This window comes from Numida meleagris, chromosome 3 (genome assembly GCF_002078875.1).
Source record: "Numida meleagris isolate 19003 breed g44 Domestic line chromosome 3, NumMel1.0, whole genome shotgun sequence".
NCBI classification, from domain to species: Eukaryota; Metazoa; Chordata; class Aves; order Galliformes; family Numididae; genus Numida; species Numida meleagris.
In genome coordinates, this window is record NC_034411.1 from 15,151,663 (window position 1) to 15,168,556 (window position 16,894).

Consider the following 16,894-nt stretch of genomic DNA (forward strand, 5'->3'; position numbering starts at 1 on the left):
GCCCGGCCCCGGCTGCGCTCCGTGCGTGCCGCACCGCTCCGCGTGTGCCACACCGCTCCGCTCCGCTCCGCGCCGCGCCCCCAGCCCTCGCCATGCCCAGAGCCTTCCTGGTGAAGCGGCGCAGCCCGCAGCCCGCCGTGCGCAGCTGGGCTGGGCTGCCCGACGAGGAGCGCGCCGACACCTACATCCCAGGTAGGGATCCGCCGCTCCGCACTGAGCCCCTCGGGGCCGGGGGACCCCAAGTAGCGGAGGGCGGCCCCGTTTCACCGCCGGGACACCGCGGGTGGGGAGGGCGGCGAGGAGGTGGGCGGCGGGGTGAGGGAAGGGCTGGGGGTGTCTTCCCGGCCCCCCCTCCCCCCCGCTTCCCTCCTCCTCCTCCTCCTCGTCGTCTTCCTCCCCGCCGCCTGCCCTTGCTCGGGGTATAACGGGAAGGCGGCGGAGCTGCGCCCGTTTGAACTTTGGGACCGTTCGTTGTTTGAGTTTCCGATCGCGGAGAGAACCTCCCCCACTCCCCCCCACCTCGACCCGAGGGCCCGCCCGCGGGTTCAGCACCGTCGGCCGCCCCCGGCCCGCTCCATTTGTCTCTCCATCCCCACCCGCTGCAGGCGGCCTCGGCTGCGCCCCGGGCTACGAAGACAGCTGCAGCCTGGAGAGCAGCGGCAGCAGCGGGACGCGGGACCCCGAGCTCGGAGACCTCCCCACGCCGCAGGCTGCCCCCGCGGAGCTGGGCGCGCCCGGGGGGATGCTGCTGGACCTGGCCGTCAGGCGCCCCGCCGTCAGGTCGAAAATCAAGGTAACGGCCCCGCGCACTTTGCCTTCCCGAGCCCTGCCCCGCCGCGCCGCTCCTGGCTCCGGTTCCGCACGGGTGGGCCCCGCTCCCTGGCACGGGGCCTCCCGCGGAGCCGCGCTCCGGGTGCGGGCCCGGGGGGCTGCGTGGGCCCGTCCCGCTGCCCTCCTGCCCTCTCGGCTTACCGAGAGACGGGTCCCGCCCTGGGGCTGCGCAGGGCTATTGGCACCTCCGAGAGGACCTGCGGGCCGGGGGGAAGGAAGCGCTTATCTCCCCGTTAGCTTTGCTGCTGCACTGCAGGAGCGGTGATAGGCTCGGTCACATGTGCAGTGCCAGCGAGGCGAGGCTGTGCTTTCAGCCCCAAAGAGAGGTGGTGGGATGCAGGGCACGGGGGGGATGCGGAGTGCAGTGGGATACACAGCATGGAGGGATGCACAATATGGGATATAGGACATGGTGGGATGCAGGGTGCAATGGGATGCACTGGGCTGAGCACAGGACGCCGTCCATCCAGAAGCACCCTGGCTGCCCCTAGCAGAAGTGGTGTCAGCCCCCTGGGCACCCCTGTGCCGGCTGGAGATGCATCACCTGGTGGCTGGTTCTCACCTCGCTAAGCCCTGAGCGCTGCTCTGCGAATGGAGCTGTAAACATTCCCACAGTCCGTGGTGGGGCTGCGGCGGTTCAGCCATCGTGTTATGTTTTTCCTCTCCTTGTGGGCAGCCAAGGTGAGGGGGAGCCCCACCTGCCGCCAGCAGACGCTCTTCCCTCCGCTGCCCCTCTTGTTTCATAGAAACCCCAAATGCTATTTCACAGAAACCCCAAACTGTTCCTCTCGCTTTGACTCGAGCCCACTTCTTACAATTTAACCTGCGCCAATAGCAAAAGACGCAGCCAAGTCCACGAGAGGACCTCTGTGGTCAGCTCCGTTTCTGCAGCGCTGTGTTTTCTGTGGATGCCACAGAAACTTGCCGGGAGCCCCCGAGCGCTGATGGCGTGTGCGTGCGGTGCCGCTGCCGCTGGCTGGAAGGGCTGGCGGCAGCTGCACCGAGAATAATTAAAATAATGGCCGAGCATTTGCATAGAAACCTTCCCTGTGAGGAATGCTCTTCCCCAGAACTGAATCATCTGTGTCTCCCTCTGTCAGGTTGGGTCGTGGAGCTGGCTCAACAATTTTAGTAGAAGTGCGATAAACCCATAATGACACCCTCAAATTAATTAAGGAGCATGGGGGGGCTGACAGGAGATGAGGGCCATTGTTGTAGGCTCCGCTGAGTCAGCACAGCCTGGCTTTGTCTCACCACATCACCTGTGCGGGCAGAAACACCGCAAAGCCCGGGCGCTTCACTGGGAAACAGCGATGTTTGCAGGGAGGTGTGCAGCGGGATGTCACCATGTGGGAGCTACTCTGAGCGGGACGCTGTGCCACGGCCCGGCAGATCATAGAGTCACAGAATCGTTAAGGTTAGAAAAGACCACTAAGATCATCGAGTCCAGCCCTCAACCCATCACCACCGTGCCCACTAACCCACGTCCCTCAGTGCCGCAGCAAGCCAGCCCTCCCCTTTCACTTTTGGTTCCCGTTGGTCTTTGCCATGCCCATAATCCACTCACCCAGTCTCTCCTGTTCCCCAGTTCACCACAGGTACCTGCACGGATGCCGCGGTGCACTCCTGCGAGCTGTGTGGCAAGGGCTTCCGCCTGCAGCGCATGCTGAACCGGCACGTCAAGTGCCACAGCCAGGTGAAGAGGCACCTGTGCACATTCTGCGGGAAGGGCTTCAACGACACCTTTGATCTGAAGCGCCACGTCCGGACCCACACCGGTGAGATGGGACGGGACGGGTGGGAGAAGGACGGGCTGAGGGTAACCCGCGGGGTGGGAGGTGCGCGGGCGCTGGGTGAAGGCGCTTTGCCCTCTAGAGGAAATGAGCAGCAGTTTCTTCCGTCCGTCGCGCTGCATCGCCGCAGGCTGTTCTGTGGAAATGGGGCACACGGGGGTCAATTTTGGCATCTGGATGAGGTGCCGTGGTGTATGCTGTGCATCTGGGTTCTTTCGGGAGCACGGGCGATGCGTCCGGTGTCTGCTGAGCCCAGCAAGCAACATGCATGGCTCCTGCTGCAGAACGCAGCTGAAGCCAACCGGGAGTTCCAAGGCTGTGCTTGAGCCCACAGCCATCCAAACATCGGGGCGGGGGTCAGGCTGCATTCTGAATGAGCTCAGGTGGAAGCAAAGCATTTCAGAGCCTGGAAGAGGAGTACTCACCCCATGGCACTTTCATAGAAGTGCTTTTGCTAACCTGGAGCAGGGAGAAGGCTGCTCTTTTGGTTTCCTTTTCTTCTTCTTCTTCTTTTTTTTTTTTTTTTTAAAGTGAAAGCAATGGCTTAAGCACACATTAAGCCCATCCCCACCAAGTAGGGCACTCTGGCAAGCCGAGCTGCCTGCACCAGGAGCTTTTCCATTCCCACCTTGGGGCACCCAGGAGATGCATCCTCCACATCTCCCAGGCGTGTTCCACCTTTCTGCATTCGCTGCTGCCTCCAGGACTGCTCTGCAATGCCCTTTTCTTTGGCATACAGGATTAGGCATAGTTAAGCAGATGCGTGGCTAGCAGCACAAGTCTGCTGGTAGGTAGGAGCTCTTCCTTATCAGTAGACCTCACGAAAACAATGCTGCCCGTTTTGATGAGAGAGCGTTGGCCAGAGCCAGTGTTTTGGGCTGGCTTGGCTTGTTTGCCAAGTGGACAGGAAATCTTCCAGCTGTGATCACTGGGCTGTGCCTGAAGGGCAGAGCTGATGCTTCAGTATGAGGTGGTGTTTTCTACCCATGGTCTCTTCTTTGAGATTCAGGAACTCACCTTGCTTAGGGCAAGGTCTCTGACCAGAAGCCGTAAGCATCCATGCTGTGGCTGGGACAGTTGAACTCAACGGTCAGGATTTAATTGATTTGTTAAATTGTGGAGGAGGAAGGATCTGTACTGGCTAGAAGTGAAACACTACGGTCCAGGTCAGGTGACTTACAGTTAAACTGTCCCCGAATTTAATCAAAGAAATCCGGTGTTACCATTTCTCCTCTCTAGTGTAAAGCCGGGCTTACAGTGCTTAAAGTGAGCACAGGCTGTGCTTTTTCCTCTGGAGTTTGCTTTCCTGAATTTTGGTGTTCCAGTGGAGATTGCTTGCAGCCAGATGTCGCAGTGGGAAAGCCAGCTTGTTAATCCAGGTGCACGGCACGTACAGAGTTAAATGTTAAAGAGTAACTCATAGACACAGTAAAATGAAATCGTGAAATGATTCAAAAGTAATGGGGAGGTACAGTTCCTGATCTGCTGCCTTAAGTCCAGCCCCACGCTGATGCTAGATGAGCATAAAACCACATCCAAAATACTGTTCATAATGAATGTTTTTAGTTTGTGAATTCTGAGGAAGATTTGGAGTTTCTCTCCGACTGCAGTTTAATATAACTGAAGTCACTGGTGCAGTCTCACAGCAGTAGGTGTTAGGAAATTAACGTTTTAGGTTTGATAGTACGAGTGCTCTGGGACAAACTCCTTGTCCAAGACTTACAAAAATGCAATCAAGATGCTTCTGATTGGAACTCCTAATTAGCTTGGATTTCTGGTAAAAAGATCCCAGCAAGTAAGTGGCAGACTTAACACAATTCAACGACTAATTCAAAACCATCTGTAGGAACCCTGCAGCTTTGCTCTCCACCCTTCCTTGCCTGGCTGTTGCTCACCCATACGTATTTTCATCAAAGCAGGCTTGGGGTAGCACGTTGTATTAGCTTTAAGGCCTTAATACCCAGCTACTCTGTAGTAAGAAAAACACGACCATGCCTGGGTTTTTTGAATGTTGGTAAACCCTCAGGTGTTTATCCTTCGAGCACTGAGGAGCTATTGTTGTTAAATCAGTGCTGATTGGTGATAAAGTGGATACTCTTCACTGCTTTTTATAATGAAAGTATTCAGGCATTCAAATCTCAAGCCAGTGGTGTTCCTCCTCCTCCAGAGACACACAGACATATTTTTCACCTCAGCATGCTATTTTGTAGAACCTGAACCTGTAATCACAATAATTAAAACTCCATCTTATGAAAACACTCCTGCTCATTTGAAGTGTTGCGATCTCCGTACATCCATGTTTGGCAGCCATTCACTGAAGAGTCACTAAAACAGGAAAATTAACTTACCAAGACACAAGATTTCATTCATTACAAGCACCAAAATGATCAGTTAGCTAAAACCAACAGTTCTACCTAATCACAGGACTAAAATTTTAAGTCAGGTCTGCAAAGGAGTAAGTGTTGCAAAAGTAGATAACTGTTTCTCCTCCTTTAGGACCCAAGCTTTGATGGGTGCCCCTTAGCTTCAGCACCTGCTTCAGTCTCCTCAAAACATTCATACATTCCTAAATATATCAAATCACTCACGAAGATTTTGGCCTAAAAGTAAAATGTTTTACTTACAGTTTCTTGGGCTAGCAGCTACTTAATGCTAGGTGTTTGCTTGCTCTCTAGAAAGACAGCCTTGTTTTTGGCTGATTTCTTAGCTATAATAAACATAAACCAGAACAATAATCACTCTCTTTTGATGTTGTAGGAATTCGTCCTTACAAATGTGAGGTTTGCAACAAAGCATTTACTCAGCGGTGCTCCCTGGAATCCCACCTCAAGAAGATTCACGGAGTGCAGCAGCAATACGCCTACAAACAGAGGCGAGACAAACTGTACGTGTGCGAGGATTGCGGCTACACCGGCCCCACGCAGGAGGACCTGTACCTGCACGTCAGCAGCGTTCACCCCAGCAGTGCTTTCCTGAAAAAAACCTCAAAAAAACTTGCAGCCGTTTTGCAAAACAAACTGAGCCCTATCCTGCAGAGGAACTCCAAAGACGATGACAAAGATGAGTAACGCAGTGGATTACTGTGGTCTACAGGAATGAAGTTTACATGTAGGACTACATATATATTATTTTTTTAAAAAAGCAATTTTGAATTAAATCCCTGAAAGAAAAGGGATACTTTTGTTAACGGGACTCTCTTGATATTGGTAGAACCTCAACTTGAAAGAAACATTCCCACGTATCATACAAACATCAGACTTTACCTGGTCAAAAAATAGAAAGACCGGAAGAGGCTGTCACCTGTGAGATGGAGTATTCACTGACCCTGGCACTCAGGTAACCTGATTGCCATTTCAGCTCTCCCACACATCTGAATGGCGCTGACAAACAAGCTCACCTTTTCCCAGTGTGTTTCTTAAAGACAGTAACAGTTACCTCCTGCAAAAAATCACTTTTCAGGGGTTTGAGTGAAAGGGGCCACGCAGGAGCGGCTCCTAGTACAATTGTTCTTATATGCAAAATTAATTAAAATTGGCTTACGAACAGTACATTGTATTGGTACTTAATGTGCAAATAACTTTAACTTTGCCTCCTGTGCAGTAAGTGAATGATTTGCAGAAGCATTATCCAAGATGAGCTGAAACTTTATTTCAAACAAAGCAGACCTTTTTTCCCTCCTAAACTTCCCCTTCCAGCAAATGGCATTCCAGGGCAGAGGTTTGCATTCTAGGGACTTGAAGCTGTGAAATCATTTCATCCTATTTAGATGTAAGCGTCACCTTAACTCTGACTTTTCTGGACTCCTCATGGTCACTTAGGGATTGTTACCACATCCTTTTAACGTACATTGTTATCAAGCCAGAAACCCAAAGAAACCATTTTAATGATTGGAAGATATGTATTTTCTGTCATGAGGAAGTGCAGCTCTGTGTGTATTTTATGGTGTGTGCGTGTGTACATGTGGATTTTTTAAATTTTTAAAAATCAGGTGTAGGTTCATTAGTACAAGAAAGCTGTGCAAAACAGTTAAGAGTGTGACTTAGGCTGTCTGCCCCGCAAGATCAGTGCAAAACTGTATGCTTAACTCTGGTCCCTAATCACTGTCACTTTAGATGGCTCCTAGTAAGATTGATGCTACAAGAGAAGAAGGTGGTGGTGCTGACAATGAGGGATCAGTACCACATCTCTGCTTTTAGGACTCCCCTTATATTCCTGCTCAAGTACAAAGTTAGGGATTAAAAAAAAAAAAACAATGTAGAGGGCATCCATAACTGTCATTGCTGAAACTGCCCAACACTGTAAATCTCTTCAGAAGCTGCTGCAGCCCTTACTGGGCACTCAGGTGTCTAAGTTAGGAAAGACAGGATGGGGTGGTAACTTCCTCAGCAATAATCCAAGTTACACCAGTCAAAGCACATGTTATTCATCTGTCTCATATATTAATGGCCACGGCTACTAAACATGTCCTAAATTAATTTAAATGCTTAATAATTAATGATTTTCATTGGTAATTTTTCCAGTATTCATTTTGAGCTCAAAATAAAAGTATACTTTTGGAAGAATATATCACATTCTGTACACATTGAAACAAGTGCTCTGTATGAGCAATGAACTGTAACTCACCTGAAATAGTCCTGGCCAGGACCTTCATGATCAGTGCTACTTAAATTGTAAGGTTCTGAGCATCTCTGTAGGAATCCAAAAAATAAAAAATAAAATAAAACCTCAAGATACCTCAGTCTCGTACAGATACCTCTTTGGGTTCAAGCAAGGAAGAGCTTTCAGTGGTTTTAAAGCATTCCTAGAGGTATTAGTATTTTATTCAGCACAAATCTAGGTGCTTGAGACCTTGAAAATGATGATAATAAAGTGATGCTACTATGTAAAGAACAAACTTCACTGCTGTGTAACAGGAAAGCTTGCATAATACTTTAATAAACAGTAAACCTGTGGAAGAAAGAGCATCTGGGGTAATTAGAAGATACTTTGCAAAAACAGCTAAGGCTCATGTGCTAATCTCAGCTCTTCTGAGATGGTGCCACTATAACTGAACAGTGTAATTATGCAGATGTCACTTCACTTAACCCCCACAGTACGGTCCCAGACATGACTTGAGTTCAGCTGTCAGGAGGGAGTATCAGCAGAGGCCATCTGAGCAAGTGAGCAGAATCCAGCTAACCACAAAGGATCCATACGCTTAGCTCTGCTGAAACAGCAGCCCTCGGAGCAGTGGTTTAGCAGCTGAAACCCTTCCCACCTATCTTAACTGGATGGGGAATACGTGGTGGCAGGTGTTCTTCCTCCTGTAGGACAATGCTTTTGACTTCCTTCCATTACCACTGCCAAACTATGCCTTTGCCAAAGAACTAGACACTTCAAGGTGGGCCATCTATGTGATTTCAGTCAAAGAAAGCATTCACAGCAAAAGAATAAAGAAGCATTTAACAGTACACAGAAACAAAACTGTTCTGGACGGAGAGCAAAGTTCCAACAAACTTGACACTATAGTTGCAATAACTGCCCTGAACTGTCTGACAGGTTTTTCTGCAGAGTACAGATACTCCCTGTAGCAGATGCCTTGGGCATATCAATTTAAGTCTGACAAGCTATTTTAAACTGGTGACAAAGTGGGTATGAGTTTGCATGGGACTGGCAATAGCTCGTTATGGGACGAAACTGGCAACAGCTTGTACCTCTTTAGAATAGTTTGAGCACTCATATAGGGACGCCTGAGGCAGCCAGTCTTTCAGAAGTGCTAGACATGAGTAACTTCCACTGATACTGTCTTTGAAGACTGTCCTACCTTCTCCTGGCTCTCTGATGTTACAAATTAATCCACGACTTAAAAATAGGTTTACAAACTGGCACCGCTATTGAAGTTGGCAGCCTTCCTCCGAAAGAAGGCTTTTGTAACAAACAAATGAACACAGATGAAGCCAACAGATGCCTATCCTGCCCAGGCTCGACTAGTCCTCATTCAGTAGGAAGCAGGATGAGGATGAAAACTTACACAGCTCAGAGACTGTATGATGGCTGATGAAGGAGGCAACCCCACCCCAATGTTGCTCAACTTTATTTATCCAATCCTAATCAACATGGGGAGTCCAGAACATTTTATCACCTCCTACTTCAGCCTGAAGTGTCATCTCTTTTGCTTATGCCCACTTTCTTTGTATCCACAGAGCTGTCTAACTGACCATCTTCAATGACATTGACCTACCCACTTGCTAAAATTCTGTGATGTGGAGATGTACTTGCCGAACAGGTAGAACTGAGTATTCACACAGCTTCGTTACAATTAGTCATCTCTGAACCTAGTTTCACAGTCTCCATGTTCGTCTTCTTAGAAATCGAATGAAGCTCAGAGTAATCACACCGTCACCACATCATCGTTTGAATAAGCACGTACCGGTACAACTAGCAAAGTTTTATTGTGCAAGTTTTCACAGTTCAGTACTCCACAAGAGTCAAGTATCAAACACTACAGAGGCTTACATTTCTTCAGCAGCAAGCTTGCCCATTGCTTTTACTTTTTTAGGAATGGTTCTGGCTGATTTTCTTGAAGCCTGTAAGCCAGTTGTTTTTCTACTTGTAATCTGCAGTGATTTTATGAAAACTCACGCATACAAATCAGAGAAAATAAAGTGAATGAGGAAAAAAGTTTTCTAGACATGTAACAAGCAAAGCGTTATTGCCTGACATCAAGACTTATTCTATGTCTGTAAGCTTGATTTTATGAAACAAGCTTCAAATTAACTCCTATTTTAGAACATTTATTCCCCACATTATCTTAAACAACCAATCAAAAGTAATCTCAAAAAAAACCAACTGTTCTTCAGAATGCCCAGCTTCAAAGTCACAAAAGTCTGTGACTTCTGTAAAGAAATTCATGTGCAGTGGCAAATGCTAAAACCTGACACTAGAAATAGTTCCACATGGGTAGGTTCCTTGTCTGCTCAGACCCACAGCAAAGTCAGGAGAGCCCAAAACATTCACAGACTTGGCCTGTACAGAGCCCATTATAAGTCCACAACCAAAGGCACACAGCCCATTTACATTTTCACATTTCTTTTACTGGGGCTACACAGCCCATTTTGGAACCTGCAGGAGGAGCTACCAGAAGTAATAAAACTTCCTAACTTTTAAAACACTTGCTAGAAATTTTTAAGTGTATCAGTTACAATTCTGCTCCTCTGTTCCTAAGCCACTTCTGTTAAACAATCAACTTGTTCGTAGTATTTTAAATAAGTACTTATGTGAGCTTTGGTTGTAGTTCATAGTGCAAGTTTTCCAGTTGTTGCTGTAAGAAAAAACACAAATAGTAACAGGCCTGTTAATAGATATCTTTGAAACAGGCAAGAACTAACTTGACTGAAACCCAGTCAACAATATTCATTTATTTTTCATTTTCAGGGTCCCAGCTTTGCAACAGCTTTTTCTCTAAAACAAAAGGAGGATGATTGAACAGTTTTTACTTGATTTAGCTGACTGATTGTAGAAACTTTCCTATCAACTTCAAATTGTATAGACTGGGAGGGAGAGATATAGGGATGATGTAGGTCTACTTTGTCCTGCCAGGTCCACTGAAGTCTCCTACAACTTAGGCAAATATGCATTCCTCATTCTGATTTTTCTTTTTCTTTCTTTTTTATTTTTTTAAGGGGAAAAAATGATAGAAGTTAGCCCACGTTACTAAGAAAAGAATTACTAAATGAAGATTTTAAACGGAAGCTTCGTGCTTTGGCTCTGTGCTCAGATCACTTGCCTCTGCGTAGCTTAGTTTGGGTCAGTTTCTGTCCATGTATTCTTCAAGACGCAAAAGCCACTTGTTCCAGTACTGTGAGCACAGATCTGGATCCATGAAATGTGGATGTGCGGGGCAGCCGTCCTTATAAGCAACCACAATGAGTCCACAACTAACCTACAGTTAAAAGCAGGAGGCTGTTAGAGATTGAACATTAATACGCAACGTCAATCAGCAGTTTTAGAAATAGAACATCACTGCACAATACCAGCTTAAATCTTAAGATCACAGAATGGTTAGGGTTGGAAGCCACCTCTGGGTCTACCTGCTCCAGCAGGGACACCCAGCGCTGTGTGCTCAGGTCCATACCTGAGGGACTCCGAGGAGGAGCCTCCACAACCTCTCTGGGCAACCTGTGCCAGTGCTCTGGCACCTGCACAGTGAAGAAGCGCTTCCTGATATCTTAAATAAGAAACATCTAATTTGTAAGAAGTATGTTCTGAAATATTTCATACTTGACCAACAGCTGTAATAGCCAAACCTGAAGGAAGGTGAAGAGAAAGTGGTAGGAATCAGAACAGCAGAATCCTTGAATTACTGCCTAATTGCACTTTAAGGATCTGCTTTATGTTTTCCCCCTTCAACGCTTTGCAATTCCGCAGGTCAAGCAGGCCTGGCTAGAATTACTTCTGGAGTCTTAAGAGCATCACACGACATGAGCAATGCATTCCCATCCCATTCCCCTGTTCGCATGGTCTTTTGCTTTATTTCTTCTTCCTTTTGCTAGTGCTGAGACAAGCTAAAACCACACAGAACAAAGCACCAGGGACTCACCAAATACCAAGCCACTGCAGGTTTACCTGACCTTCTAGGATACAGTCGTTCCCACTGAATAGGGCTCTCCTTAAAACCAGACAATATACTACAGACAAGCAATGGCAGCAGGAAGAGTAGTGGAATTACTTTTACAGTAAAATTGTATGTCAGTTTAGCCTGACCTAAGACTGGGCTGTTTTGTTACAAATCCTACCAACAGTTCCATGCTAAAGGCAGTAAGAGAGGAAAAATGAAAGTAACACGGGCACTGCTGCTTGCCTTGGCTTGCAGCACACTTACTGACCTGGAAGTCATAATTGGCATCATGATTTATGGCTCCGATATATGCTGCAACCTGCAGTGGGTTGTCAAAAGTATTCTGCAGAAATGGCTTCGGTTTCTCTGATGTCTTCCAATCAATCACACATAACCGTCCTCTGCATAAGACAACAAGAGAGAACGTTTCAGCATAAATTCAGTTGCAGTAGGAAACAAGGCATAGCACAGTAAAAAAAAAAAAAAGCAAATCACTCTCAGCCCATTTCCACCCAAAGTCACGCTGTTCATTATCATTTCCAATCAAAGGAAGTCTTCCCCTTGCTGGCAGTTTAGATCTCAAAAAAAGACTTCCTAATACCCGCTGCAATTCCTGATAACTGTACTGTTCATAACCTGCTCAAAAGCAAATCCTCCACAAGGAACGATAACACTTCCATCAGTAGGTTCACCTCTGAGTCCCTCCATTTCACCCTTCTTGAAGGTACTTCTAGCTTCCCCTCCATAGCTCACCAACATGCCTGCTCCATCACGGGACACAGCCTCCCATATGCCACATAACACCACACAGCAGTTGGACATTATTTGGCTTCTTAGAGAACCAGTACCTCACCGATACTTAGCCACGCAGTCTACCAGGCCCAGATACTGAAGAGTTTCATGCTGAACTGCACTTTCCAGAGCTTTAACTTCACTGATATCTTTTAGGACATGTTGCACGCTTGACAAGTAGCCAGAAACAGCAGAGTCTTCTCCTTGCTCCTTAGTTGCCATCTCCTCAGGCAGAAATATAGATTCCAAAGCTGCATGAAAAAGTTCCCCCTGGAGGAAAAGATCTAGGAAAGATGCAACATTTTAGACACTACACCTAATATGCGACGAACATGCAAATGAGAATTTCTGTAAATTTTAAAATATTATTCTAGGTTTCTTGCCACATTTGCTTCCTATGTTGTACAGGTTCATTTGAATCAAACAAATCTTCTGAAGCGAATGGGCATAGTTGTGAAGAGTGACGGCTTATCTCAGAAATGTTTCAGAGAAGGATAATTTTAAATAGCTATATCAGGTTTGTTGTGTCTGTTTTCCTTAGTAAGCTTATTCAGTCAAGTGCTCAGTAACTCAAAAAAGAGCATAAAGAAGGATATTCAGTTTTCCAAAGAATAACAGCTCGTGCAAGGAGCACTAAGGTATTTACCAGTCTTTCTGCAAGAGCCATTATCCTCCACATCTCCTCAAATTGTCTTCAGCACTACAGCTTGGGGGAGGTCATTTTTGCACGTGACCTTCTGAAATGAAAACCTCTCAACTTCACAGAAGAGGCTGTATATACTGTGTCTACTAAACGGTTCCTGATGAACTTCAGCATATACAGCAAGATATAGATTATATCAAGGTGATATAATTTCAGAATGATTCTTTTCACACAGTTACAAAACACCTTTGTACCTGCAAGCAGGCTCAATCAATCCAGCTGGAAAATATATATTTGTAAAGAGAAAGTAGAGAAAGTAGAAGAAACAGTAAAGAGGGAGACAGGATAGAGCAAAGGAATCTACAATCTAATTCTACTTTCCCACTCATTTCTGGATCAGTTTTAATGTTCCTCAAACAAAGATTAGAGCTTACATTGACAACATGTGCCCTCATAATATGCTCTGACCTCTGAAACTGAAACAACTTAATGGATTTTCAAAACACTCCACTTCTAGAAACAGACACTGCAGCTATGCTAGCGTGTCCCAGACAACTGTCCAGACCATTGCTTCTGCTTTGTCACCACACTGTGATAAGACTTACTTTTAGTATACTCGGCAAAACCATCTTTCCCAAGTTCCAGTATCATTTTTTGCTTCCATCTTTCTAGATAAAAGGCCTGCTGTGGAGGTATAGTCTGTTGAAGAATACGGGTAACACTAGGTATTTTGTTTTTTTGTAAAGCAATTTTCAAGGGGTGGTTTGAATCACTGTTCACAAGTGGAATTCTCTTTTCGGGATTTGTTAGAGGAACCCAATTCTTAGGAGTTTTTGTTTCAACTTTATTTGAAGGTGTATGTTTGAGCGGTTGTCCATATAACAAATTGTCTTCTTCAAATATTGTCTCTGGTGTTTGAGCGCTGGCTTTGTAAGATGTAACAGAGCATACCAAGCTTTTGTATTTTTCTTGGTCAACTTGTTCATAACCGTTCGCTTTTTTCTTCTTGCTATAGAGACAAGCAGAGGTAGCCAGACACATATATGGAAACTGCTTTTGGTAAAAAAGTGGCTGAAAAAGCATTTCCAGTTTCTCAGACTTCCTAGAAAGTAGCTGTAGGAATTTCATTCTGACGCGTAGTATTTGTGAGCAGCTATAGTTTTCTTCCTTCTGTTAGGACTGGTCTGAAGGCTACCATAATTTCCTCCTGTAGAAAAATAAATTTGTTTATTTTTTAAAGTCATAAAACACTACCATCAACATATTTTTGCCTTTTGCCAAATAAAAATCTGCTATGGTGCCTTCATACACTTAATGCTATCAGAATTCCTTTAGATTACTAATACAATAACAGAAAGAACACATTGGCAATGAAACAGGAAACAATCCTGAGAAGAACCAGCACTGGCTGGCAAAATTGGAATCGGCAAATATAAAGATATTACCAGTAGCAAAAGGAGCAGTAGAGGATGCTCTCACAGCAACAGTAGCATGAAACTCAACAGACTGATTTGTAACAAACAACCCCAAAAGGGGGAGGAGATAATAACATAAATATGCCTATGAACATAGCTAAAACAATCACTTGAACTGTGCCATTTAAATCAATACTACATAATTGCAGAATTGAGGCCCTGTTCTCCCACTCAAAGTTAAGTGCATACCACTACAAAGATCTCTTCCATCTATCCTCTGCAAACAAAGAATACAAGCAACACACATTGCCAACCAACATCAGCATTTTGCTTTAAAAAAATACTTAAAACATTACTCTTTTCTTTCACCACACTTCTTACGCAGCACTTCATACACCACCCAAACCGTAGGCGTCACAGAAAGCAAAAATGTGATAGGAGGAGTTGTTTTGCATGGACAGATCCTGAACTCATGTGGAACTGCAGGAACAGAAAAGTGTGGATGCAGGAATCTGTCACACAGAACAGATAGCAAAAAAAATGGGGCTATATCAGTTGCAGCTGTTTAGATCAAAGAATCTCGTAACGAAAGAGTGAGACCTTGGAGACTGTTCCCATAAATATTGTTCTTCATCTATGAAGGACAAGACCTTCCAGCTGTAGAAGCTTAATCAGGAGTAAGCAGACACACTGTAGTTCTTCTTCAATGGCTTCACATTTTCACACTGATTTTGTATGGTTTGGGCAAATAATAACTGATCTAAAAAAAAGCTAACATAAAACATCAAGGGTGCACACGGCATGTAACCTGGCACAAAATTAACCTGTCAAAAGCAAATCTAAACCTGGAAAATGCCATTAGATTGGATCAGAACTTTGTGTCACGTAGTGGCACTTCTGACCTAGTATCAGGAACACTACAGCTAGATTTACAGTACAAACCCAAACCAAGACACCTTACTCCAGTGCAATAGTATCTAAGCTTGTAGTTTCTCAGACTATTGTTTGATGATTATTACTATGCTCACCCAAGTGTATTACTCAGAGCAGAATAAACACTGTGTCAACCACTGTGTATTTGTTACGCTAGCCAGGGCACAAAAGAAATAGCTAACGATGGCTTTGTGTCAGCTGCAGCATGCAAGATGATACCTGACTCAGCATAAAGCTCGCTTGTAGTAATCTGTCCCCTCAATCTTTTTACAGAGTAAACTTATGCTTGATCATTGCTTTAAATAATTGGGTTAGTAGAATGTGCAACATTGAAAGCACTAGAATGAATTTACTATAACACTCATGCACTGTTTCAGTAACGTCTAGTACAAGTTTTAACTTTACAGCCTATTTTGTTCTTGAGTAATATGTCTGGAAATGTTTGCGTACACTATATACTGAACCACAAGGGAAGGAAAAGTTTGTCTGGTGTTATCCTATTCCACAAAGATAAAGAGGTTCTAGGACCATTAATAAAGAATGCTTGCACTTAGCAAACTGAAGAACCACAGGTATTGTCTGATTAATCACAGTCACATTTCTGTACAAAGAGCCGACATTTACAAGAAAGCAATAGGGCTGGAGCGGCCCGGATTTACCGTCACACATACAGACGGGAATTTGATATTTCTCTCAGGGGAAGCTTCTCCATTCTCTCTGTTTGCGTTCCAATGAGCCAGACTGGAGAACCAAACCCCAATAAAACAACCTGGAAAAAACAAAAAAGGAGGACTTTTCTTACTTTCCCCAAGCTAGTTGTTTTTGCAACTCCAGCATCATCTGCACTAATACAACTGATGGAGTTTCTCCAAGATAGGAACAAATGGCCTACAGGAGAGAAACAAGGATTGCTTAAGGGGTCACATCCATAAAAACACTGCAACAATGATGGTGTCAGACAGCAGTCAGCACTGCTTTTTTTTTTTCCCACAGTCACCAATCCAGCAAATAACAGCATTAGTTTACTAAAGTACTAAAAAAAAAAGGTGTTACTAAACAGAGGAATGGCTCTGTTGCCCCATGTCCCTCATTTGAGTACATTGCATCCTCTGATTAAGGTATAATTAATATTAAGTTAAGATCATAGGCTTTTCTCTGGGAAATAGCGTTACTGTTTGACGTACAGAGGCAGCAGTAATCTATCTTTTGGTTGGAATAGTCACTTTTTTTCGCGGGGCTGTGCTGGCTGTGTAGAGCCGGCCCAGGCCCTGCCCCCCCCGCCTCCCTGCGACCCTACAGCCTGTCAGCTGTGCTACCTAAACCCTGCAGGTTAAAAACATGCTTCCTTCAGCCTGGAGGTAAAGAGCACGGGGGGGGAAAAAAAAAAAAGCGTCTTAAAGTAAAGACAAAAAAAAAAACTCGCTGCAGCAGCCCCATTTACAGCACCAAAGACCCAGAAGGATAGCGCGGCAGCCCCGCAGCCCTCCCTCAGCGAACCTCCCAAGAGAGCCTTCTTCCCTCGCTACCAACCCCCGCGAAGCCTCACCCCACTTCCCGCGCACTGCGGAGCGCGGTACATGCCTGCTCTAGCGGCCGAACCTCCCCTAGCCCATCCTTATTCCCTCAGAACGAAGCACCAACGGCCTTTACCTGCGCGCCACGCTTCCCGCCGCCGCCTGTACGCATGTGCGACAGCACCCGCCCTCAGCACACGTGCGCCCGCGCCCTGTCGGGATTTGTAGTTCTTCCCTACCACCAGCCCCGCGGCCCCTTCTCCGCGCAGGAGGGAAGCTCGGTGATAGATCCCCCGGTATCCGTTCTACATTCCTCTTGTTTGGGTTTTTGTTGTCTTTGAAAAGCAAATCGCGAAAAGAAAAAAATAAATAAATAA

At 45.8% G+C, this 16,894-nt stretch overlaps 2 protein-coding genes across 7 annotated transcripts; one reads left to right on the top strand and one right to left on the bottom strand.

Annotated features, from left to right (window-relative positions):
- OVOL2 (ovo like zinc finger 2) lies at positions 7 to 7,357 on the top strand. The gene is made up of 4 exons (XM_021390965.1): positions 7 to 192; positions 606 to 793; positions 2,420 to 2,609; positions 5,382 to 7,357. Exons 1-4 carry the CDS (start codon positions 93 to 95, stop codon positions 5,690 to 5,692), a joined length of 789 nt encoding a protein of 262 aa, XP_021246640.1. The 5' UTR covers positions 7 to 92; the 3' UTR covers positions 5,693 to 7,357.
- On the bottom strand, positions 9,014 to 16,829 carry MGME1 (mitochondrial genome maintenance exonuclease 1). Of its 6 annotated transcripts, XM_021390961.1 has the most exons (7): positions 16,654 to 16,829; positions 15,663 to 15,772; positions 13,261 to 13,862; positions 12,074 to 12,296; positions 11,489 to 11,621; positions 10,390 to 10,545; positions 9,014 to 9,924 (listed from the first exon to the last, which is right to left on the bottom strand). In XM_021390961.1, the coding sequence occupies exons 3-6, from the start codon at positions 13,781 to 13,783 to the stop codon at positions 10,411 to 10,413; spliced, it is 1,014 nt and encodes a 337-aa protein (XP_021246636.1). In that variant the 5' UTR covers positions 13,784 to 13,862; positions 15,663 to 15,772; positions 16,654 to 16,829; the 3' UTR covers positions 9,014 to 9,924; positions 10,390 to 10,410. The 6 variants fall into 6 exon arrangements, with proteins under 6 accessions (XP_021246636.1, XP_021246637.1, XP_021246633.1 ...); XM_021390962.1 differs by having other exon boundaries at positions 9,014 to 10,545; positions 15,675 to 15,772; XM_021390958.1 differs by having other exon boundaries at positions 9,014 to 10,545.

Bases quoted from the DNA above. Each gene is read 5' to 3' on its own strand.
- OVOL2 (XM_021390965.1), top strand. From the start codon at position 93: ATGCCCAGAGCCTTCCTGGTGAAGCGGCGCAGCCCGCAGCCCGCCGTG. The intron at 193-605 runs GTAGGGATCCGC...CACCCGCTGCAG, and splicing joins CGCCGACACCTACATCCCAG to GCGGCCTCGGCTGCGCCCCG. The intron at 794-2,419 runs GTAACGGCCCCG...CCTGTTCCCCAG, and splicing joins CCGTCAGGTCGAAAATCAAG to TTCACCACAGGTACCTGCAC.
- MGME1 (XM_021390962.1), bottom strand. From the start codon at position 13,783: ATGAAATTCCTACAGCTACTTTCTAGGAAGTCTGAGAAACTGGAAATG. The intron at 11,622-12,073 runs GTGAGGTACTGG...TGTCTTATGCAG, and splicing joins GACTGCGTGGCTAAGTATCG to AGGACGGTTATGTGTGATTG. The intron at 10,546-11,488 runs GTCAGTAAGTGT...TTTTAACTGTAG, and splicing joins ATGCCAATTATGACTTCCAG to GTTAGTTGTGGACTCATTGT.